This window comes from Lagopus muta, chromosome 1, assembly GCF_023343835.1.
Source record: "Lagopus muta isolate bLagMut1 chromosome 1, bLagMut1 primary, whole genome shotgun sequence".
In the NCBI taxonomy this organism is placed as follows: domain Eukaryota; kingdom Metazoa; phylum Chordata; class Aves; order Galliformes; family Phasianidae; genus Lagopus; species Lagopus muta.
Genome location: NC_064433.1, coordinates 45,128,911 through 45,151,522, shown reverse-complemented (window position 1 = coordinate 45,151,522; position 22,612 = coordinate 45,128,911). Strand labels below are relative to the sequence as shown.

Here is a 22,612-nt window from a genome sequence, read left to right as displayed (position 1 = left end):
TCGTTTGAATCTGAAGTGTCCTTTTGACACATTTAGTCTCAAATTCTTTGTTTTTGAGCATTTCCCTATGCTTGTCGGTAGCTTCCTTTCCCCTGTGCACTTTTTCTGCAGTGACAGTGTTAAGATCTTGTATGAGTGGCTTCATTAGTGGCTGATGGGTCTGGTTTTGTGACCAGGCAATGTGAGTTGCTTTCTGTTCTGCTTCTTGCTGGAGTAGGAAAGCCTCCCTGTTTTTAGAGGAGTGCTTTTCAGATCCTGAGCCGTCCTTTGCATCCAGTTCACGTGTGCCATCAGGATACTGGGAGAACATGAACATTTGATTTGTGTGTGCATTTGTGTATCAAATTTTAAAATTTCTCCTGTTACCTCTCTTCTAGAAAGTGTAATTATCAGTAATTATAATAAAAAAACACATCTTATAATCCTGGTTTTGAGTCTGAGTGCAGTGGGCTGTTAAAGACATAATCCAAGAAAGCCAAAATAACTGTTTTAATACTTAAATGATGTCAGAATAACAAATAACCTTAATTATGGCATAACCCCCTGTGGTGTGTGTATGGACAGGTATTTTTCTTTCTAAGGAATTCCAGTAACAAAAAACCTCACTACGAGTGACTCTCAAGAGTATAGAGAGCGTGAGTATTTCTAAAGGCTTGCTGTTGAATTTGCTTATCACGAGAGTTGATCTAACAGCTGGTTTATTTATATTGTAGTGAAGATGAGACATTGTGCAATCAAACAAATAATTCAGAAGAAAAAAAAAACAGATATTAAAGGCTACTTTCTGCTCTTATTTACATGTTCAGACTTTTATGTTCAGATTGTTTACTGATCCTGTATAGAATGACAGAATTTAATAGATGAAATTTGGGAAACATTGAATGCCATGTTTAGTATTAATCTGTTAATAGAGAAATGGCTATAGTGTTGTGCTCTACTGTTAGTATGAACAACAGTCTTACCAGAATGATGATTTCCTGTCTAGTAACTGTTTTTTTTCTTTTTTTGTTTTTTTTTTTTTCTGTTTTTCCTTCTGGCATGTTCCTGACACTCCTACTTGCTTGTGGGAATGAATATTTTGATCCTTGTGAATTCTAGAGCCTATTGTGAAGAATGGCAGGCCTCCAACGTCTCACAGTATGCACTCATTTCTCCACCAATACACAGGATCTTTCAAGAAGCCCCCTTTACGAAGACCACATAGCGTCATAGGGGGCAGCCTCGGCTCTTTCATGGCAATGCCCAGAAATGGGAGCAGACTAGGTAATTTACTACATCATTTGCTTACATTCTTTTTTTTTTTTTTTTTTTTTCCTGTGGAAAAATAATGTCTGTATTGATTCTTAGCAAGGGACACAGTTATTCTAATGCTTTAATAAATCTCAGGGAATGCTTTTTTTTTTTTGTCTTTTTTTTTTGTCTGGGGTTGCTGGGAAAACTTTCTTTTAAGGTACTGAATATCTCAAAGAATTTTAGAAAGAGAGCAATTAAAAGAACCCAGGAATTTTTGACAAGTTACAAAGTTACAAAAGCTGCAAAGTACTCTTAATACTTTACTGGGAAGCTTGTGTCCAGCTCAGTTAAAAGCATTGATGAGAACTATAACTGAATATATAAAAATGGAAGATAATCCCTGTATCTGGAATTGAAAAATGTGATGCATTACTTAGACCTTTCAGTAATACAAGAAAAAAAATGTTTTTCAATGATAAAATAAGGCTAATCAACAATAACTGTCTTTTGTTGGTGTCTTGTGCTATATTTGTGGGACAGATGAATTACAAATACGTTTTGTTCTCTTTCAATTAATTTGTCATGTTGCTGCCTTCAGTCACCGTTAATGTTTTACCCTGCTTTTATGTTGTTTTAAATTCTGTGTAATTAATTGAATGAGAACAAGTCAGTTTAATTAGAATTTTATGAATTTGTTTCAAAGTGTGTGACACTTAAACTGATCATGTTCAAGATTAAGCTATGAGTTTTCAAGATACTCATCAAACCACTTACATCTTACATCCTCCCTTCCTTGTTATCACTCATGCAAATTTTGACTGCAGTATTAATTCCTGATTTCACTCAGCTACTTCATGGTACTTTTTCTCTTTTTTTTTTTTTTTCTTTTCCTGACATTTATGTAATAGGAAGACAAAGTTGTTGGGTTTGTTTGTTTGATTTGTTTTGTTAAGCAAAGCGTCTGTGTGTAAAGATCTCTGATTAGGAGTATTTCGTCTTTTATGGGCGATTTGTTAAATCAGGTATATGTGAAACGTGTACAGAAAGAGCAGCAGAGTATAGTTTTCTATTGTGTGTTGCCTTTAAATGATGCGGTAGCCTTTTTTAAGGTCAGACTTTTTGATAAGTTGTTCCTTGTCAGATTTTCCTTGTCAGGTTTCAGTACAAAATTCAACTTTGAGGGGGAAAAAAAAAATCCTGAACATGTTTTGTTTTTTTAATGATCTTCCAGTTTTCTCAATTTTTCACATATAAAAAAAAATACTGTACATGAGTAATACAAAGAATAGCATCTATTTTCTTCTTAAGGTGATCAAGTTTTGCCTGTTTAATACTCACAATTTGTAGAAAATGTTGTAATGCCACATGTTAAATATCTACAGATTTCTGTAGAATTGTCATTTCATTGAAGGTGTACAGAATAGATTTAGTGAGTGTGCTACTTATTCATCACGTTTTCCCTCTTTCTCTCTAGAATGATTAGTCACTCAAAGCTTGATATTTCACTTATTTATCATCTCATTTAATGAAAATTTAACCTACTTCTTATTTAGTAGCATTTTTCCGTTTGTGCAAGCAAAATTACTAATGTCCTCTCTGCTGCTTCTTTGCATCTTTTCTCCCTTTGTTCCTGGCATATGGGAATGGTTATTACTCAGCAGGATGCTGAAGTATTCTCTCCATTGGGATGAGATCAGAAACGAAATAGTCAAATATCCCATGCTACCTGAGGCTTTTGTGTGCGTGTTTTTATTCCTTCTATTTTCTTTCATTTTTTTTCTATTCTGATGTGGGAACATGCTATTCGATTCTTGAAATAGCACAAAGTGGTAGTAGTAAAAGGATGAGTTGGTTAAAAAAAAATAATCACAGAATAAAACTAGATCTGCCACAAGTACAGCTTCAAACAGCTTGCTTTTGAATGAGATTATCACTATGAGAATTCACTGAGAGACTTGGGGGGGATTTCTTGTTTGTTTTCTGAGCACTGAACATGCTGCGGAGTTCCTGCTGTTGTGGTAACATGTAAAGTCCAAAACATTTTTTTAAGACCTTTGTACATGAAAATATTTTGGTTAACTTGAGGAATTGTAAAGACAGAATTGTCTTCGTTTAATGTTTTGCATTCAGTTATTTTTATGTTTTTTTCAATAGTAGAGATGACCCTCATGGCAAGCTGTGACTTATCAGTGCCACTGATGCAGGTCCAGATGAGTTTGTCTTACTTGCAAATAACTCATAACTATAGAGCTCCTGCAGTCCTGCACCTCCAGAAATATTTAATTCGTGTAGACCCTTAAAGAGCCAGAATTAATAAACAGTTTGCATACCTTGTTTGGCTTAGTACAGGGCCAACTTCAGGTGTCCTTGATCTATATTTATATTACTGGGAATACTGAAGAGGTGCTTGGGATACCCAAAACGAATTCTGACCAGCAGGAGCCTCAAGCTGGTCATCTTCAACAGGAGCAGCAACTCTCCCTTGCTTTAGCCAGTTGTCACAATACAGTAATGAGGATCTGTTTCTTTGTCATAAATATCTGAATTGGAAGGAATTAGGTTTTCACAGTGTTTCCATAGTTTGTTATTGTCAACAGCAGAAGTAATTTCTCAATATTGCCTTCCTCACTTTGAATTACTAGGGAAATTAATAATAAAATTTAGCCATTTTAAAATTTAATTTAAAAAATTAGCAAAGTAGGCTTTAGAAAAGTACATCTTGGAAGTGCACAAATTTTTTTTAACAGTTATAAGATATAAAGATCGTGGAATCTGACTACAGACTAATTTGTGGATATTGCTTTAGTTCACACAGACGAATTTTCATTTGCTGCTCTAAAGGTTCCCCCACATGCAGTTTCTTTTGGTGAAATGAGGAAACTGAAATGAAGATAGCCTTTTCTTTTAAAATATGCTTCCATGGTTTTCTTGTTATATTGTAGTGATCTACACCTTTTCATAACACAGCCATGCTGGGTATTCACTTAGGTACGTAGAGTACACTAAAACATCTTTGTAGGAGAACAGCTGTGTTGTTAAATGATGGCAGTTGAATACATTATTAAACATTATTATTAAACATTATTAAAACCTCTGAAGACCATGCAGGTTGGTTTTGATGCAGATGAACTTGTCTTAGAAAAGCTAAGTGCAATTAAATAAGTATTTGCATGATTTTCAGCTTTGCTAATCAAATATTATCATCATGCACACCTGTATAAAAATATCAGAATGCTTCATTCTGATTCTTATGCTATTAAAATATGAATGTAAAGTATATAGAATATACTAGTATAAAGAATATAAATATAAAAAACAACCTTGAAGTATCCCTCTTTAGAATACAATTAAAACATATGCAGACCTTTCTGAATAGGAGCAGTTGGATAGTCAGCATATCAGAAATTCAGTCACGTGTTTCATGATAGGATACTTTCTGTAACATCAGTAAATAGTCTACTTAGAACATTTTGGTCCATCATGGGTATGTAGTTTCTCCAGACATACCAGAATTAGTCACGTCACAGTAATTTTGAACACGGATTGGTTATCATTACCTTATGTAAGTCTGAAATGCTCCATTTTAGGCTTAAATGAGACAGACTCACTTTGTCTTCTCATTATTGATTTGTAAAAAGCACAGTCTTCTTGCATCTCTATTATCTGTCCCAAATGCAGGGTTCTCTACTACGTGTTCTTGAAATATTCCTTAGCTGTGTATTACTGCATTCTTTTTGGTAGGTATTCTTTTAAGTAGAAGTTTTATCTTTGTCAATTAGAGTACTCTTCATAATTGTGAATGTTGCTTTTTGAAGTGTAAAGTTTTTTAAAACAATTTCATGATACATTCTCTTTCACAAGTGGAACGTTGTGTATTTTAAATGTATGACAGTATCAATCATATGATTACTTTCATGTAACAGGTTTAGGTTTTTTTCCTTTCTTTTTAATGATGTAATTGCTTCACAGCATGAAATTCAGTAGTTCTTTAGTTTCATGGAAGCTGTCCAAAGAACTGTCTCTTGTCTAGCATCTGTTGCTGTCCCCACAATGCAGAGCTCAGCGCTGCCCCTCCACTCCCTGTGAGGAGCTGCGGCCGCCATGAGGCCTCCCCTCATGGGAGCAAACCAGGGGACCTCAGCCTCTCTTTAAGTCTCTTGCTTTCTGGGCCCTCCAACCATCTTTGTAATCCTCCTTTGAACACTTTCTGATAGTTCTATGTCCTTCTTGTATTGTGAGGCTGCTCTTCAGCTTCTCATTCTCCGGCTGTGCATCAGTGTTTCATCCCAGATGTAGTCTGGCACTTGCCGTTAAAACTTCATGCCATTGGTGATTGCTTAGCCTTATCTCTTCTTAGGGGAGTCAGCAACTCCTCACAGTTTAGTATGGTCTGCACACTTTCCTTTAACTAGAACCCTTTAAGCATAGCTCATCAGCCAGTTGCTCACTCATTGCTTTGTGTTTTTGCCTAGCTGTATGCTAGACATTGTGTGCAGAAGGGTACCATCAGAAACAGTAGCAAAGGCTTTGCTGAAATCCATAAGGTCTCATCAGCTTGGTCAAGTATGTCGGTCAGCCTGTCATAAAAGGAGATGAAGTTTACAAAGATTTGACAAAAAGGAGTAATGTTTTATCATTTTAGCCTAAGGTTAAAGCTGATATTTGGGAGTTAATTTCTAAGTCTTTCCCTCGTGTTCAAACTAACATGTCTCTAGAAGTACTGATGAACCTTTGGTTTGAAACCAAGCTGCAAGGAATGCAGTTTACTTTTTTTCTCTCGTTCAAATCTGAGCATGTCTTCCTGAGGAAATTCTGATACACTGTGGACTTTAATTAAAATCCAGTTTAGACCCACGCTACTGCTGAAAACTGTGCTTTGTCTATGGGATTTGTACTTAATTTGTGTTTAATTACAATTCTTTAAGTTAAAATAAGTGGAAGTACCTTATGAGTAGAGTTACTCTTTTTATATCCTTTATGCTTTCTGTAAAAAGAAATTCATAGTACTAAGAAAGAATTTAGTCCTTTGAAGTTTATGTGATCCTGCATGAGCTAAACAGGACAAATGTTTTAGAAGATGTGTTGATATCCAAACTTTTGCTTGAAGGGTTTTTTATTCTTGAAAAGCCAGTTTTCTTTCTTGTTGGTAGTGATAAAACATGCACATTCTATCTCTCTCTCCCTCCCACCCCCTCTCTCTCTGTGTGCTGTGTGGTATTTGTTTGTTTTTGTTTTAATTGCTGTTGTTCTGAGCAAATGCTAAATATTTTGAGTTATATTGAACTTTGCATGTTTTGTTTATGTAAGTTTTTTTTTCAGGGTTGGGTTTGTTTGTCAGGTTCTCTTTTACACTGTCCAAGATAATGCGTAGTAATAGGAACAGAAGAGGTCAGGGAATCACAGAATCATAGGGGTTGGAAGGAACCTCCAGAGATCATTGAGTCCACCCTCCCTGCCAAAGCACGTTCCCTACACGAGGAAATTCATGTCTTTTGTCACCTCTTAGATATGTGTATGTATTTATTCTGCAGCCTTGCCCACAATAGGGAGTTGGAACTAGACGATCTTTTAGATCCCTTCCAACCCAAGACTATGTAGCAATTTGGAGCTCAAATATTTTGGAGGTGAGAATGGAACATTACTCAGAGTAACTTGCTTGTATGACCAATTTCACGCTGCGTGTATTTTTGCATATCATTTGTCTCTTCATGCTATTAATGATGCCACTTCAGTTCTTCTCATTTTTTACAGTAATAGTCTTTCAAAGTCTGGCACATTCTGTGGCAGTAAAGAAAAGTGATGTGTTTGGTACATACATGACATGTGAACTGTTTTATGTGGATGAATCTACAGGATTATATTAAAAGTACTAATTACAGTTTTCATAACGATCCTACAACAGCATGTAACCCAACAGGACTATTACCTAATCTTCTCACATAGAAACATAAATTTCACAGAAAAGCTTCTGAATCTCAAGTCCTTTTCTGAATCTAGTTACACATTGCAGACATGAGTGTGTTTTCTACAGCTAGAGTTTCCACATTTGGCACTTCTGAAAATGATACCTATACTTTTCAGTTGTTTTGTGTGTTGATTTATTTAAAGTTTTCTATTTAAAGGCACTTGCCAGGCAAGTAGTCTGAAAATCTTAAGTATTTTCATATTTTATATATTTTCTAGTGAATCTCAGCTTCTTATTGCAAACACAAGTTTTTCTAATCCAATAGTAGAGGGAAGAGATAATGAGGAAAGTCAGGAGCTGAAATCCTGATGGGAAGGTGGCTTGTAGGAATTAAAATAGGAATTTGACAGTCTTTTGTTTTGGAAAATTTTGTTCTGCTGAAAACTAAGAAAAGTAATGTTAAAGTTTGTGTGTGAATTTTATGAAGTATTCCTTTTTCATTTTGGGATCCCTGAGCCATGGAAAGTGCATTGAGACTATTATTACTGTGGTGAGCCTTTGGAATAAAAATCATTGCACAGTTGTTTTCTGCCTGCACAAGAGAGATCATTCAGTGGAAAACTGACTGACTGTTTTTTTGTTTGTTTGTTTTTTAACTATCTTTAAGACATTGTTCATGAAAATCTGAAAATGGGGTCAGATGGTGAAAGTGACCAAGCTTCTGGAACATCATCTGATGAAGTTCAGTCTCCCACGGGTGTTTGTCTCAGAAACCGAATACATAGACGAATCTCAATGGAGGTAATTTACTTTTCATATAAGGATTGTTTAAATTGACAAGAGAGAATGGAGTTGTTCTCGTTCTTTGTAACTGGTTGTCTTCTCAAACATCTTTAAACATTTTGACATACTTAGTGTGGAGAGAGTTAATATAATAGTGCTTAAATGTCCATTTGTCACACACAAATAAGACAGTTGTCTTGCTTGCATTTTTATGAGCTGCTTATTTTGCAATATGTTTTGAAACTTGAATCCAGGTAGAATTTATTATGTGTAGTTTTTAGAATATCTGCACATTCTATACATTCATTAAGTATGTTGAAGGAGTGGTGTTCAGATATTTTTTTTCTTAAAACTGTTGTGTAACCTTTCTAAAACAAATCTTGCAGAAGCAGTGGTCCAGACTGCTTGAGCCTTTCTCTCTCTTCCTGTTTTTTAATGAACGGAACTTTACATGATGGTAAACAAAAGGAGGAAAAAGTACCTTACAAATAACTGTGCACATAATTTCCTTTATTTATGAGTCTCATTATGAACACTAGCCACCCTTGTGCTTGCTTTGTCATTTCCCTTGGCAAAGAAAAACAAAATGCTTCCCTGTTTCTCGAGTGTGTAAAAGTGATAATGGTCCCTTTGTTACAGAAGCATGCAAAATTTTGCAGTTTCTCCATAGCAGCTTGTATACCAATCTGAATAGTTTGTAAGATTTTAGATCTTCTTTCAAAGCATGAAACGATGTACAGGACTAGGGAAGCAGATCTGTGTAACTTGCAGTAGGGAGAAAATGCCAAAAAATTTTGATTGGTGAGGCATTCTGCTATGCTTGGAATTCCAGGACTCCAAGCATGTAATGCTGGTCTGATTCCAAGAACTTACAAACTATTTGTATTATTTATATCTTCTGCTGCTTTTTTTTTTTTCTCTAGAAATTCCTGATTATTTTTTTTTTTATATTAATCTCAGGTTTAATCTAAATACTGTTAAAGCTGCACCTTTTACATGGGAGAACTAATTTAGGTATGTTGATCTATGCAGGAGGCTTTCAAAATATCTTTAAAGCTTGAATATCAGAATGTATTCTGGATAAAGTCAAAACTGAAGAAATTTTCAGACGAGTTTATTTACTTTTTTTTGCTTAATATCTATTTCCTCTGCATTTCATCTGAAATACACATTTAGATCAGGAAAGAAATAAGAAAGTTAATGGCAGATCATGAAATTAATGAACTGAAATGGAAAGATGCTGAGACTTACAGAGAAAGAGCCGCCAAAGGGTTCTCACTTAAATTAGGATTAATGTATCTCTAAAAGAAACTATAAAAGAACTCAGGAAAAGTCATAGAAATTTAGGAAATCCGTGTGTAATTTTTTCAAGAGATATCAAATAAAAGCAGCCTTTTAGTGGACTCCCAACATTGTGAAGAAGTTCCAATATTACGCTTCCAGTGGCTTTCAGAAGTTTTTATTTCAGTTTGGTTTATTCGGTGCTGTTATTCTCATTTTGCTCCACAGTCCAAGTGCTTGTTTGTAGTTCCTGGACATTATGTTTTTTTTCAGTTGATTCACCCAGTCAATGAGAGCATTAAGTTTCTGGCAGCTATTCCTGTATGTTCTATGAGGATTTTAATGTTTCCCCCAAATTACTTCAGTGTTAATTTAGCAGCTTTTAAAACAAGGTTTCAAGATAATGAATTCACTTCTTCACTAAAATGCACATCTGAATTTTAGGAATGCTGTCACTGGTGGATATTTTTAGCTGACGTAAGTTTACACTTTTGAAGTGGTCTGTAGCATGGTAGGTGCAGTTTTAAACCTGTTTGTACATGCCACAGAAAAGGAGCTGTAACCATCTTTATATCCTTGATTAAAAAGCCTTTCTAATTGTAATCATTTCAGTGCAATTTATCTGGTTTCTTAAGCAAAAAGCCTTAAGTGATGATATCGTCTGCCTGTCATTCCCTCATCCAGTTTTTCCCATGGGCTTTTTTCAGTCAGTTTTGACGGATGAGAATCTCAGATGATAATTTTCTGCTCGTTTCTGAGGGGAAAAAAAGCCTTCTGAATTAGGATAGACTACTAATCTATGCACTCCTGGGAAAGATGCAGCCTCTTTTAAATACTGCAGAATCCACAGTTTTTTCCTGGTTTTGCTGCCCATCAAATAGCAACAGTTGCTTCCTTGGTCTTCACGGGAGCCAAATAATGGGTTTCCTTCTTAGTCCAAGTATTGCCTGCCCTGCCTTGAGTGGTTTGCATCATGGAGCTGCCTAGTTCACTACTAGTAATGTCATTATATAAAGAAATGATCTTTGCTCAGAAGTGTCTGTTATTTCAATTTTGTTTTGTTAGTGTGTGGAAATCTGTCATTTTTAGAACACAATTAGGAAGCTTGAGGCTGTATTCCCTTTATATTCTGTATATGTGTATACATAGATATACATACACACTATGCTGCACACACAAGTTAATTAGTATGTGTGATAGTTTTTTATTTGCTGTAGTCTGCTGAAGTCATTAATCATATATTAAATCCATTGCAAAATATATTTGAAATATACAGAGTTGGCTAAACTCAACAAACTAATATTCTTTATTTTTCTGTGTAAGAATGAATGTGCCAGTCTCAATATCATTATATCCTTGTGCTTATTTTGGCTAATATTTACTGTATTAGTAATATTTTTTAATATAATTTCTTGTATATCTTTGTTTCTACTGAATTGGCAGAAGTCCTGGGTTTTTTGGTTTTTGTTTTGTTTTTAAGGAAATTAATCAGGTAAAACTGAAACTCTGGAGAAAATCTTTTTTTATATTTAAGAACTTTATACAAGCAAGATTTATTGCACAACTTCCTTACAATTCTGCAAAGCAGTGGCCCATTAAAAATAATAATAATAATAAATGTTTGCTAAAAACATTCAGTAATTGGTGCTGATTACCAAGTCTGTGTCCTAGCGTTCCTGGGATGTTTTTTGCATGTCAGAATATACATTCTGATCTTTAGTGTCCACCATGTTACTGTTTTCTCTGTAATTGTTAAATAATTCTGAGCCAGAGTAAAACCAAACCATTGCGGGATTCCCTTGTCGAGGGTATTTGGAAGAGAACATGCCAGAATCTCATTTTGTTGTCTAGATAAAAAGTATTTTGCAGGTAACCTATAAACTACTAGAGATCCATAGTGCAGTTGCTTCCCCCCTTTCAGTAATCATACTGACAGTAGTTGCAAACATATATTGTGTGGGGAATTCGACTTCCAACAGCAAGTGTTCATTGGAGGCCCTGTGCCCATGCATTGGATAGTGAATTCTTCGTTAAGTACAATACTGGGTAAAAAACAGGGAGATACAGTCTGTGCAAATTGAAACATCTGTTTTCCTTTCCCAGAAATCCAGAGTCTGTAAGCTGTCTTCCTATGTGAACTGGCAGAGGGCCATAACCCACTGTTCACCAGCCTGTTTCCCAGATACTTTATCCTGTGAAACAGTTCTTATCCATCTGACTGTCACATTAGTGGCAGGAGTTTGTTCCAGATCAGACTGCTCCTACCATGTTGCTGCAGGGTATAATTTTCCCCTGGGAGGATTAGCTGCAGATTTAATGCTTTTAACTCAGAAGATGAACAGAAAGGCCGTAAAGCAATCTTATAGTTAGGTGTGAGTTATACTGATTACTTTCAGAAAAAAGAATGCACGTAGTTGAAAAATAAGGTTTTGGTGAGTCTACGCTTTTACCAGGGTTATGACTGCTGCACAAGTCTTGACTGATACAGCTTGAATAACTGAGTTGGCTCCTGGTCCTGGTTAGGGAAATGCACCTGCTTTAGAGAGAAACCCACAAAATAAATTGACCTGTAAGCAGACGTAGTGCTACAGTTTTCTCTTTGTAGGCTTCAAGTTAGAACATGGTTCAGAGGTTCCCATTCCAATGTGTTGTAAATAGGGAACAATCAGCCTCCATTCATTTTAAATTCTTAAACAGTAGACTGGATGGCAGTACTGATTCAGGCTTTAAGTTAGAGGCAGTACAGTATTTTGTCCTGTCATTAGTTTTGGGAGCAGGAAAAAAAACTGCAGGAAGCATTGCAGAGCATGAGCATTCATCCCAGCTTCTCTTACTACTTGGCAGGGTGCTGTGGATCCCCGCAACAGTGCCTCTTGGGTAAGGCTTCAGTGAGCAAAGATTCTTCCCACTTCTTGTTAGCTCTATAATCCTTTCTGCCTTATTTACTGGATTTTGTTTAATGTCCTCTGTGCGTTCTGAGATGATAGAGATCTCCTGCTCAACTCTTCCATGAGTCTATGTGATCACCTACCAGTAGGTAGAGGAAAAAAATAACATGAAGCTGACTACCATTAAGATGTTTACTTCCTGTAGCATGGTCACTGCATTATCTGTTCTCAGTTGCACTTGGAAACTGTCTGATGTTATGCAGCATTACACAAGAAAATGTGCTGTTATGTTTGTAGGCTCCTACTTTGAAGCTCACATAAAACTTGATTCATTGGAAATCCCGCTTCAAAAAATGCAAGTCCACATGCTAAATGACTTGCATGGCATTGATGAAAGTGATGGGGCTCCTTTTGATCTGTTTGATTAGCTGACTTTCATTTCTTCTCCTGTCAAAAACAGTCACTGCTACAAGAAAAATAATTTCAGCTGGGACTTCTGGAACTTTCCTTTTAATAGATTTTTCTAGTAATAGGGATTACTGTCGGGTAACAGCAGAAAATATCTTTTTGCCCTTCTGTTAGGAGTCTCTGTAATCCCAGAAGTCCTGGCATTCCCCTTACAAATGCTGTTTCCTTAGAAAAGTTACTTCATTTTGCGATACCTGTTTTATAAGGATGGAATATCTGCTTTTTTGCTTTTTCTCACCAATAACTTGGCTGACCTTTTAAGTTCCTTCCTTTCTGAGTTCCCTTTGCAAGTAATTTGATATTGTATTAGATGTATTTAGCCATCTACAAATCAGATCTCACTTGGATTATGGGTACATAGCAGATAAAAAGTTAGAATTTGGATGCAGCTTCCTACCCTGCACTTCAGCCTCACTGTTATGTCCAGGAAAGTCAAATGTTCAGTTCCTGATTTCAATTTATTTTGAATAATTGAATTTCCTATGCGACTTTCCTCTGATAGTTGCTGCTTTATCTTGACACGAATGTTTGGTGATAGGGGTTAACAATAGAAAGTTACTCTGTTAGACTGCTCAGGTTAACATTAAATACATTACTGCTTTTGCTGTGACTTCCTTTGGTATGCTGGTTCTTCTTTTGGTATTTCTTGAGACTCTTGCAATTTAGAAATGAGAGTTTTGCAGGAAGAGTTGCATTTGAAGGAAAAGATACTCTTACCTCTCAGAATTTTGACTTGTGCCATCAAGGCTCCAAGCTTGATTTTTATAGTGATCTGTTTCTCACTGTATTTTTTCCAGTGCCGTTTCCTCGCTTTGCGAGCCTCATCAGCTTATCTTTTTCTTTGGGGCACTTTGTCCTACTGCTCTGTTAGAGAAATAGATCAAAACATACAGAAAACTACTCTTAACAATCAAGAAGATTAAGGAGTAAAAGGAGCAGAGCTTGCTTTATTAGCATCTGTTACCTCCCAGCACCTACCACTGAGTCAAATAGCCACTAGACCCTAGGCATCAGCAGGGTTTATGTTAACAGGCTGACATGGTATCTTGTTAGGTGATAAAGGCAGACACACAAACTCAGAAGATTGGCTTTTTTATTGTTATTCTTTATTCTCCCCTATGCTCCAAGTTCACTTTTTCATGAGTACTTTGAATTAGTGACAAAAATCTACAAGAGAGGAATTTTTGTGTATTTATACACTTGACTAAAATGAAGTAATATCTCGCATCTGTATTTTATTTATCTTCAGGTTTTTTATCACACTTATCTGTTTCATTTCATTAGTTGTGAATGGAAGCTCCTGGAATGCACTTTCTGAATGCTGTATTAGTGCTAAGTAGTTTCAGCCTTTCACCATAAACTGCTTCACTGACATCTGAGGTGTGAAATAAATCAGAAACTTCCTTGTGTTGTTTGTTTAAAGCCAATATCTATTCATCTTATCAGTAGTCTGAAGTGTGCATCCATGGAATAAAGATTCTTTTTAAAATTATTTTGGTGAGGAAACGGTTCAGAATGCATATCTTTGATTGTGTGGGAAAAAAATCTGCTTTTTGATCTAGGTAGCTAATTCCATTATTTCAGAAACACTAAACACTACAAACATTACTTGTAAAATATGTATACAATTTCACTGCACTGAAGGAAATAAAAGCAAAACTAGCTGCTAGCACTTCTGGTTTCTGGTCTTTGAAAATCCATTACATATTTTTATTTCAGTGGCTGTAGCTACTGTGGAAGTTGGTGATAACTTTCTTGAACTGGCAGTGAAGTCCTTGCTCTGTTGATTGATGAAAATAGATGTGCTGGGAAACTGTGACTCCCAGTCCCAAAATAGAGACTAATCTTTGCATTTTTAGTAATACTGATATTTCGTTGATTACAATTGTATGTTCATCTTTGCCTAGCAACCCACCTTAAAAACTGATACATTTTGTTACGCTGGGAGTGGAAGCAGGGACTAAGAAATGTCTGTGGTCATTGGTATTCTGAGTATGTAGCTGCATGTGGTCTTCCTGATGTGATGATATTCCTGAGGATGTTTTGAGTTCTTGATCTGAGGAAAATAAAGAAAAATCTTTGTTATTTAATTGGCTAATTAATTTGTTAATTAATTGGCTAATTATTCTTCTAACAGAAGAAAGGATACTTTGACCCTTTCCGCAAATTTAACAGCATAGAAATTGATCCCTTGCTTAATGTTTTTAGGGGAAAAATATGTATCAATAATAGCACTCACATGTAAAGGAGACACATAGTATTCAAGTGCAAAATGCTGCAGGAGACAGAAAAGACTCACTTTCTGCATTGCAGTGGAATCAGTTGCACGTGTTCATTGCTATGTAGTCCATGTTTTTGCACAGAGGATTTTTTGAGACTGAGAGTCAGGTACTCATCCAGCTATTTGTACATTTTTGAGTGGTGCTTTTAAAAAAAAAATTAAAATTTGTTAGAAGAGTTTTTGCTCACAATGTGCTGTGGAAGTAGAACAGAAACAGTAGCCTGTTTCTGCATACTTCAGATAGTATAGACTAGTTAAATCTTTTGTCCTTATGTTTGCTGTCTCTATCAGCTCTGATAGATGGTGGTATATTAAGACAATTGTTTGTATTACAGGCATACTTAGAAAGTTGCGCTCTTAATTCTCTTAAGCACTAAAGATGTGCAAAGCCATCTTTTATGTGAGGTTATGAATAATTGGAAGAAGAAATCCTAGTAAGCTGTTCGTCAGCTCACAGTACGTAATATTAAAACAATCATTTTAAAAAAAAAAGGATAAGTAATTAGGTTTTTATAAAGGTAGTAGGAAAACTCATGTCAGCTGTTAGAAGAGTGGCTGTGGTTATAGTAATTGAGTAATTATTTATGAAGTTGAGAAAATAGCATGCTGCATGAATGATGTCAGGTTTTTTGGTGGCTGTGTATGCTGGTGTATTGCTTCAGGACCTTGCCAGTCTCTTAAGTCTGCAGTGCTGTCACCAAATGAGAAAAATCTGTACAAATTTATTCTGTGATTAGAGGCTGTTTTTTTCCATTTGCTTTTGCCTCTAGCAGTCTTGCAGTATGTCATAATACAGTACAGGATAAAGTTGGCTTGAACTGTGCTGTCATTTGGAGAAAAAAAAAAAAGCACTGAAATTTGATAAAGCAGCATTCGGGGGGGAAAAAATCTACGTGGTATTCAAAACTGAAGTGGTGTAGCATGTTTACATTCTCATAGGCATAAGCAAATGTGTTTCAACTTGTTTGCTTTGCGTAGCATGTAGTATATACCATGCCCATTTTTTGTTTAAAATCTGCAAGGAGAATGTACTGTAAAAGTAGGTTTTTTCATAGTGAGCTTGAAGCTGAACTGTGTTGCATAGAGGATTATATGATGTAGCATTTTAGATTTCATTAAGCATTCCCTCGTAAAAATCAAAAAAAAAAAAAAAAAAAGCAAAAAAGCATTGTAACTTATTAGTAAACATCTTGTGGTTGCAGCTGACACGTCTTGCTATTGCTTGCTAAAACCACTGAGGGGGCTAATTCAAACTGATGCTTACACAAGAGCAAATTGTACTTGTTTGATCTGTAATAGATTGTTTGGGATATCAGAGTGATGTCTGTAGACTCAGAAGATGAATTATATTTTTTCAGTGATGTTATTTAGAAAAATCAACTCCTGAAAGATAAGCTAAAATCTTAGGGAGAGTTGGCTGTTAGAATATAGTAATTGTGTTCTGGAAACGTAACTATCAAGAATGAGCTGAAGAACCAAACCGAGAAGGATTTTCATATAATAGTGCAGCTTGGCAGTATTAGGCTACTCCGCTGACTAGCTATTCCTGACAGAGCTAACTTCCTTCTTGTCTTGGCTCCTAAACCTGAATCAGCAGGTAGTGACTCACGTTGTTTGAAAGGGGTAGTAGTTTTCTGCCAGTTGAGTTGCTCAAAACCACATTGCTGAGTCATTAGCTTTGAGCCTATTCTCCAAGGAACGTGTGGCCACAGGCAGTGGAATAGCAGTCCTGGAGATAGTTGGCTGTTAGATTGTCTAAATGAAGCATTCAAGAAATAACTGAGGATCAGACAACATATCATAGGTTTTGCTTCTGGCTTTTTTGACCTATTTCTTGATCATATAGGACTGTCTTTTTTTTTTTTCCTACTTCCTTCTGCTTCACTGGCAGAAGGCCAAATCTCTTTTCTCTCACTGCTGTTTGTGAGTAGACTGTCAGCCTGAAGGAAACTGTCCAGAAGTTGAAAGATTGGCAGCGTTTGTAGTCTGATAAATTTGGGAAAGAATTCTTGTTGCTAGAAAGAAACAGTCTACAAATTGGCACAACCATGAATAGTAAAGGTCTCTGTTTTTCTGGTTTTCCAGCTAAGATACGCTACACTGCAGGGTAGTGAGAATTGAACTTACAAATACCTCAACATGTTCTTCCAACCTTCTGTTTGGATGGGTTTGATTGTTGGTATTCTATTTTGTGCTAAATTTTCACCTTTAATGTCTGAACGTGCTGTGTAAGTCATAAGACATAAATGCAGTACTAGCCAGACACAAGAAAAGACTCCACACTGTGTAGCTCTTCTCAGAGCATTTGATGTATCTGGTGCTGGAAATAGTAAAGATAAGCACAATTTGGGGTAGTTTATCTCTGTAGACAACGCAGTAATACTAATGTCACAAGTGCTTATATGTTTATCTCCCATCACGCAGAGTGGAACAAATGTGTTTCACATTTCAGGCAAATTATAAAAGTAGTATGCCAGCAATAAAGCAAAACTGAGAAATAAGCATTGCACATGAGGATAGAAAATGTGTTTCTAAAATATAGAGGGAGGGGGAAACGCCATTGGCATTCTGCTTAACGTAGCAAAGCAACTGATGCTTGAATGTGTTTTCCAGAATATATTCTGAAGATGGATCAAAAAATAGCTCACTAGTAGCATATAGTTTACTTTAGGCTTTAGAACATTTAGCAGTTGTATTTTTACTCAGTTCTGATTTATACTGTTGCAAGTTGGCCTTAAAGACAACAATTTAAAAAAAAAATTAAACTAGAGAATATACAGATTGACAACAGCTTTTTCATAAATCAGACATGCATACCGGTAAATGCTATCATTTGAGTTTTCTAGAAGATTGTTTATTTTACCTGAAGCACTTTGTTGCCTCTGAAAGCAAATGTTTAGCATTCTGGTAGTCCTTCAGTTGCTGGAGTTACAAAGGACTGCATGCAGATTCCCCTGCATAGCTGCGGAGGTATATAAATGTACATAAGACAGGGAGTCATTCCAGTTTCCTACCTTAAAAATGAAACAAATTTAAAATATTCTTAGGGGATACCAGTATTAGAGTGCTAAACAGACAAGTTTAAAAGTCTGAAGTATCAAAAATTAATGTTGGGAAAATAATCCTGCAATTAATTTTATGCGCTTCCTTATTAATACTTTAAACAGCACTGTGACAGGATCTTGTAACAGCCTACATATTTAACAGCCTGCTGATAATTTTCATTCTAAAAGGGATTTTTGGTTATAGTCTTTGTGTTTTAGGGCTTTTTTTCCTCTTCTGAGAAATGTTACCATGTCATTAAGTTCAGTTGGCCACTGAAATTAGTCTGGACAAAGTCCTCTTTCTGAAAAGTGTCCTTTTTTATTGCTTCATGGAATTCCGCAGAAGTTTAAGAGAATTAGAAATTCCTAAAAATCACCATTTCCTACTGTTGCTTGCATTCCACGGGTGCAGCCTGGCGTCGTACCAAAGTGACAGCAAGCAGCCCAGCTGGAGAGGGCAGGTTTGGCTGCAGCTGAAGTAACAGTTAGGGCTGTTAATGGGCACGTCTGGGCACAGCTGCAGGAGTGGCATGAGGGAGTGAAGATGGCGACTGTGTCTAATGCACAGCCTGCACACACTGAGGCTCGAGCTTTGGCTGCCCTGTTCCGTACAGCCCCATGAGAGGGGAACAGGCTGCCTTCCCTCAGCAGCACTCTCTGCCTGGTACATAATGCTGCCTTGTGGGTGTGCTGGGTCGGGATGAGCGGAGGCCACTTCCATCAGAGCAGCCCCTGTCTGTGGAGCTGCACAGTAGCTTTGCCACTGGCTGATGTGCAGGCAATAACCCGGGGGGTTTGGGGCAGGTGCTGAGCCCTGCTGGCACGATCTCAGGACTTTGTCAGTTCCCCACGCTGCCCCTTACATCAAAGCAGCACTGGGCAGGTGAGAGCTGGGATGGGGCATGGTGGGACAGCTGACTGTGCGGATTTTCTGTGCTGTTTACATTGTGCTCTCTGAAAAATGGTGGGGGAAAGAAGGAGGAAAGGGGATGTTTGTGGTCACGGTGTTTGTCTTTTGCTCTCCAGCAGCCACTGGGCAAGCTGAGGCCCAGCTTTCCAGGAAGTGGCTGGACATCTGCCTGCCAGTAGACAGCAGCAAATGAATTACTTCTTTCATTTTGTTTGTACGCACAGCTTTTGCTTCCCTTATTAAAGCAGCAGTCCCGCGATCCACAAGTCTGCTCACCTTCCTTCTGTTTTCTCTCCATCCTGCTGGTGTGGGTGGTGACTGTGTGGCTGGCACACATCCTGCCAAGGGCAGTGGGCATGTCTGGCTGCTGGCAGACAGCAAGTTGCCTTCACATCACATTCCTGTCTGTGAGCTATAAAGGCTTGCACTTGACTGGTAGGGTTGCTCTTGGACTTCTTTTTATCATCTCTTAAGTTAAGTGAGTTTTTTAGCTGTATTGAAATGATAAATTTCAGTTTTCAGCTTTGCTACTGAGCCAGTAGGAAACGTGCTCATTTGCGCATCTGATGGATCCCACTTATGTTGCACTGCAGCATTTAATTATGATGGCTTTTTTTTTCCCCTAATGAGGTGATTGCTTCAATTATTACAAAAGCTGGGAGGATTAAGGTGACACAGGCAGAAAAAATGCATTAATTCCTTTCAGCCATTTGGGTTTGCAATCTAAGTGACTTTCTTTAATTTTGTCTATATTAGGTAGTTAAGTAAAGGATAATTACATTGCTGAAAAGACTTTCTCTGTCGAACTATATATATGATCTTTCAAACATTGGTGCCATAAAAGGCTTCTGACTGTGGTAGGTAACGATTTTAATATAAGGTTTAAAAAAACGTTGTGGCTTAGTAGACGTTTCAACACAGCCAAATATGTGTATAACAAATAGAAGTAGAGTGCAGATTGTTAGAGGGAAAATAGCTGTGAAGTGCCTCCTGTAGTTTCCATGAAGTCATTATGTTTCCATGTAGAAAAGAGACTTTCTTCACCTCTACAAAGTTAAGGAGAACAGATAGGGTTGTTGGGGTTTTTTTTGTGTATATATATGATATGCCAAAATGTTACGCCTCTAGCAAAAAACAGTAGACTGAGGGGGGAAGAGAGTTTTAAAGCTATGTATCAGAAGCACTGAAATTATATTTAAAAACAGGTACCTTTCTCTTGATGAAATCTTCTCTCTGCTGTTTCCATAAGGTTCTGTTAATGTTTTTTAAAGAAGCTCACAAGGGGCTGTTGTGTGCCTAAAGTAGATTGTTGTTGATGAGGGTTTTTTTGGTAACTGGATCAAGTTTTGGCCTTTATGTCATTGAGTCCTTATATTCAAAACAGTATTTGTGTTACGCACTGTGGAGCACAAAGCACAAGGTTGCAGCTTAAGGTCAATTGAGAACTGAGGATGTCACATCTCTGGAGTAAGTCATGGGGAGTTTTGCAATTACTTATTGCAGGAGTGCCACTGCTGGAGCTTTACAAACAATGAAGGGAGAGTGCTCATGTGTAAGTGCTAGCTGCCATTATAATATTTTCTGGTACTTAAAATGTTGTCTCCAGTTTTTATAGTGGCTGAACTCCAAACTAACAAATTTGTAAGAGCTACAAAGAACCTTAGATTTGTTTCCTTTCCTTTTCTCTCCACTTGGAAAATAAACATGTGTTTATTGACAGCAGGCCTTGTGTACAGTATGGGCGTATTTTCAAGTTGTTGTCAGAGCTTAAAGATACCTTGGCTTTGTTCTTCCCACACACTGATCAACTTTGTATGCTTGGAAATGCTTCTTCAGGGCTGTGGATCTAGCTGTGAAACACCACTTTTGTTACCTCAAAGATGAGCGCTATGGGCGAAGATACAGACTGAGAGCTCTGGGTACAGTCAGTTTGGTATTCCATGAGGCATTTGAATTCTGTGGCCCATAATTTGAGTACTCCTACAAACAGATGCTTTTAAAATTCTTATTATCAAGTAAGCTCAACAAGAACAGTAATAAGAACACTGCAACAGATTGTTGTAGTGATAATAGCTAGGAGTAGGGGAGAGCTATTTTGCTGTGGGGCATATAGGATAATGATGATATGTACTGTGTTCAGCAAGTTACATTAAAAACAACCCAGTGTTCTTTCCTTTTCTTGGCTTGGAATTTCTGTTTCAGTTTATGACCCTCAGCAACAGGAAAAAGAAAATTAGGACATTGTCCACAGTTTGATCTGGAATCATAAGAAGGTGGAGTAGAGGCTGATACTGGTCCTCTTCTTGGCATTCCTGTCTGTTCCAGCAGTTGCAAGGGTTCCCACTACAGTGAGATGATCCAGTTTTTTCCTTTGTGCTCACCTGTTTTGATGAGCTACCTGAATTTTCTGAGGAATACAATGAATATTAGGGTGAAATGCTTTTTTGTGAATTTTTAATTTTTTTTTTAATAATCTGAAACCCTCTGAAATAGGGGAGTAGGGCAGTTCTCTCTTCAGATGACTCTAGTTCTACTGAATTTCAGTTGCCTGTTATAAAAAAAATAGCAGAGCTATTCGAGAAGAAGGAAAGTTCTTTAGTGGAAAATACAGTTTTACTGAAGGATTACAGCTTGCTCTCATTATAATTAATTAGTTCCTCCGCTATTCCCCAAACCACATAGGCACTTTTAACATTGCCAATGTTTTAACATTTTTGAAATGCCAAAGTTGAATATTAGTAAAGAAACGGTAAGCTGCCAGAAGTGAGGGATCTTTTTGTTTTCTTTTAATTGATCTTCAAAATGTTGGTCAAAGCTACCATTCTGTGAACAGTACTCCTTTTGTTTGAATACTGTGGTTCCAATTTGAAAATTTTGTACAGAGTACGAAATACAGACACTGAATTTTCCAGTTTTGCAGAGAGGCTGCTGTTGAGCAACAAAGCAGAAGCTAACAGAGACTTTGTGCTCCATGCTGAAGCAGGTATGAGGGCTGAGAAGAAAACAAGAGGGTCGAATGTCAGAAGTTAAACCTTTCTTGACAGCTCTCCAAAAATTTGTCTGTATGCGGTGGCTGTTGTGAAATAGCACATGTAGGTCAATTAATTTGGAGGTTGAAGGGGTTGTGAGTTAGCACTTCTGTCCTGCCTGAAATTCAGTTAAATGCAAAAATAAATTTATTCTTTAATATATTTTAAATTACATTTTTTACTCAGCTGTTGTTATAGGTATACATATTGATCATACATAGACGTGGATCACATACAGAGCCAACGCTGAAAGCTTAGCAAGTTGTCTACTCAGATCTCAAGACCTCAGAAGTCTGATGATCCACTTCTTTGGCAGCCTAAGCCAATTTAGCTGCTGGCTTCCTGGGATTGCCCTGCTGCCTCCTTTGCCCTGTGTTCAGGCTGTGAGCTTGTCTGACCTTACACTGAACCTTTTTTGAGCACAGAGTTGGCAGGAAGCTACGCACTTTGTGTGAGATAGTTTCTCAATGATTTAGCATGCTGAAATAGTTCAAAGCTGCTGCAAAGACACGAGTGGAAACACATGGCCAAGGCCTAGGGGAACAGAACAGGCTTGTCACTGTCATTAGAATCTAGAAGTTTATAACCTTCAGTAATCAGAGAAAGTAATGTAGTTTGAATTGTGGCAGTATCTTGTTACTGTAATTGTAATATCAAAATAAATGTGTTAACTACTCTTTGAATTCTCATTGTCCAGCATGCCAGGTATTTATAAGTATTCTAATAAAGTCAACGGATGTGTCCACAATGCAGTTAATTACATTTTAGTATTTCATTGTTCTTGTTAAAA

At 37.0% G+C, this 22,612-nt stretch overlaps 1 protein-coding gene across 2 annotated transcripts in view; it reads left to right on the top strand.

Moving 5' to 3' along the window:
• CDK17 (cyclin dependent kinase 17) overlaps positions 1–22,612 on the top strand; it is an 87,484-nt gene that overhangs the window by 47,110 nt on the left and 17,762 nt on the right. For both annotated transcript variants that reach the window (XM_048926445.1, XM_048926363.1), the window contains 2 exons: positions 1,099–1,263; positions 7,806–7,939. In XM_048926445.1, the coding sequence (XP_048782402.1) occupies positions 1,099–1,263; positions 7,806–7,939 (299 nt within the window). The remainder of the gene's footprint in view (positions 1–1,098; positions 1,264–7,805; positions 7,940–22,612) is intronic.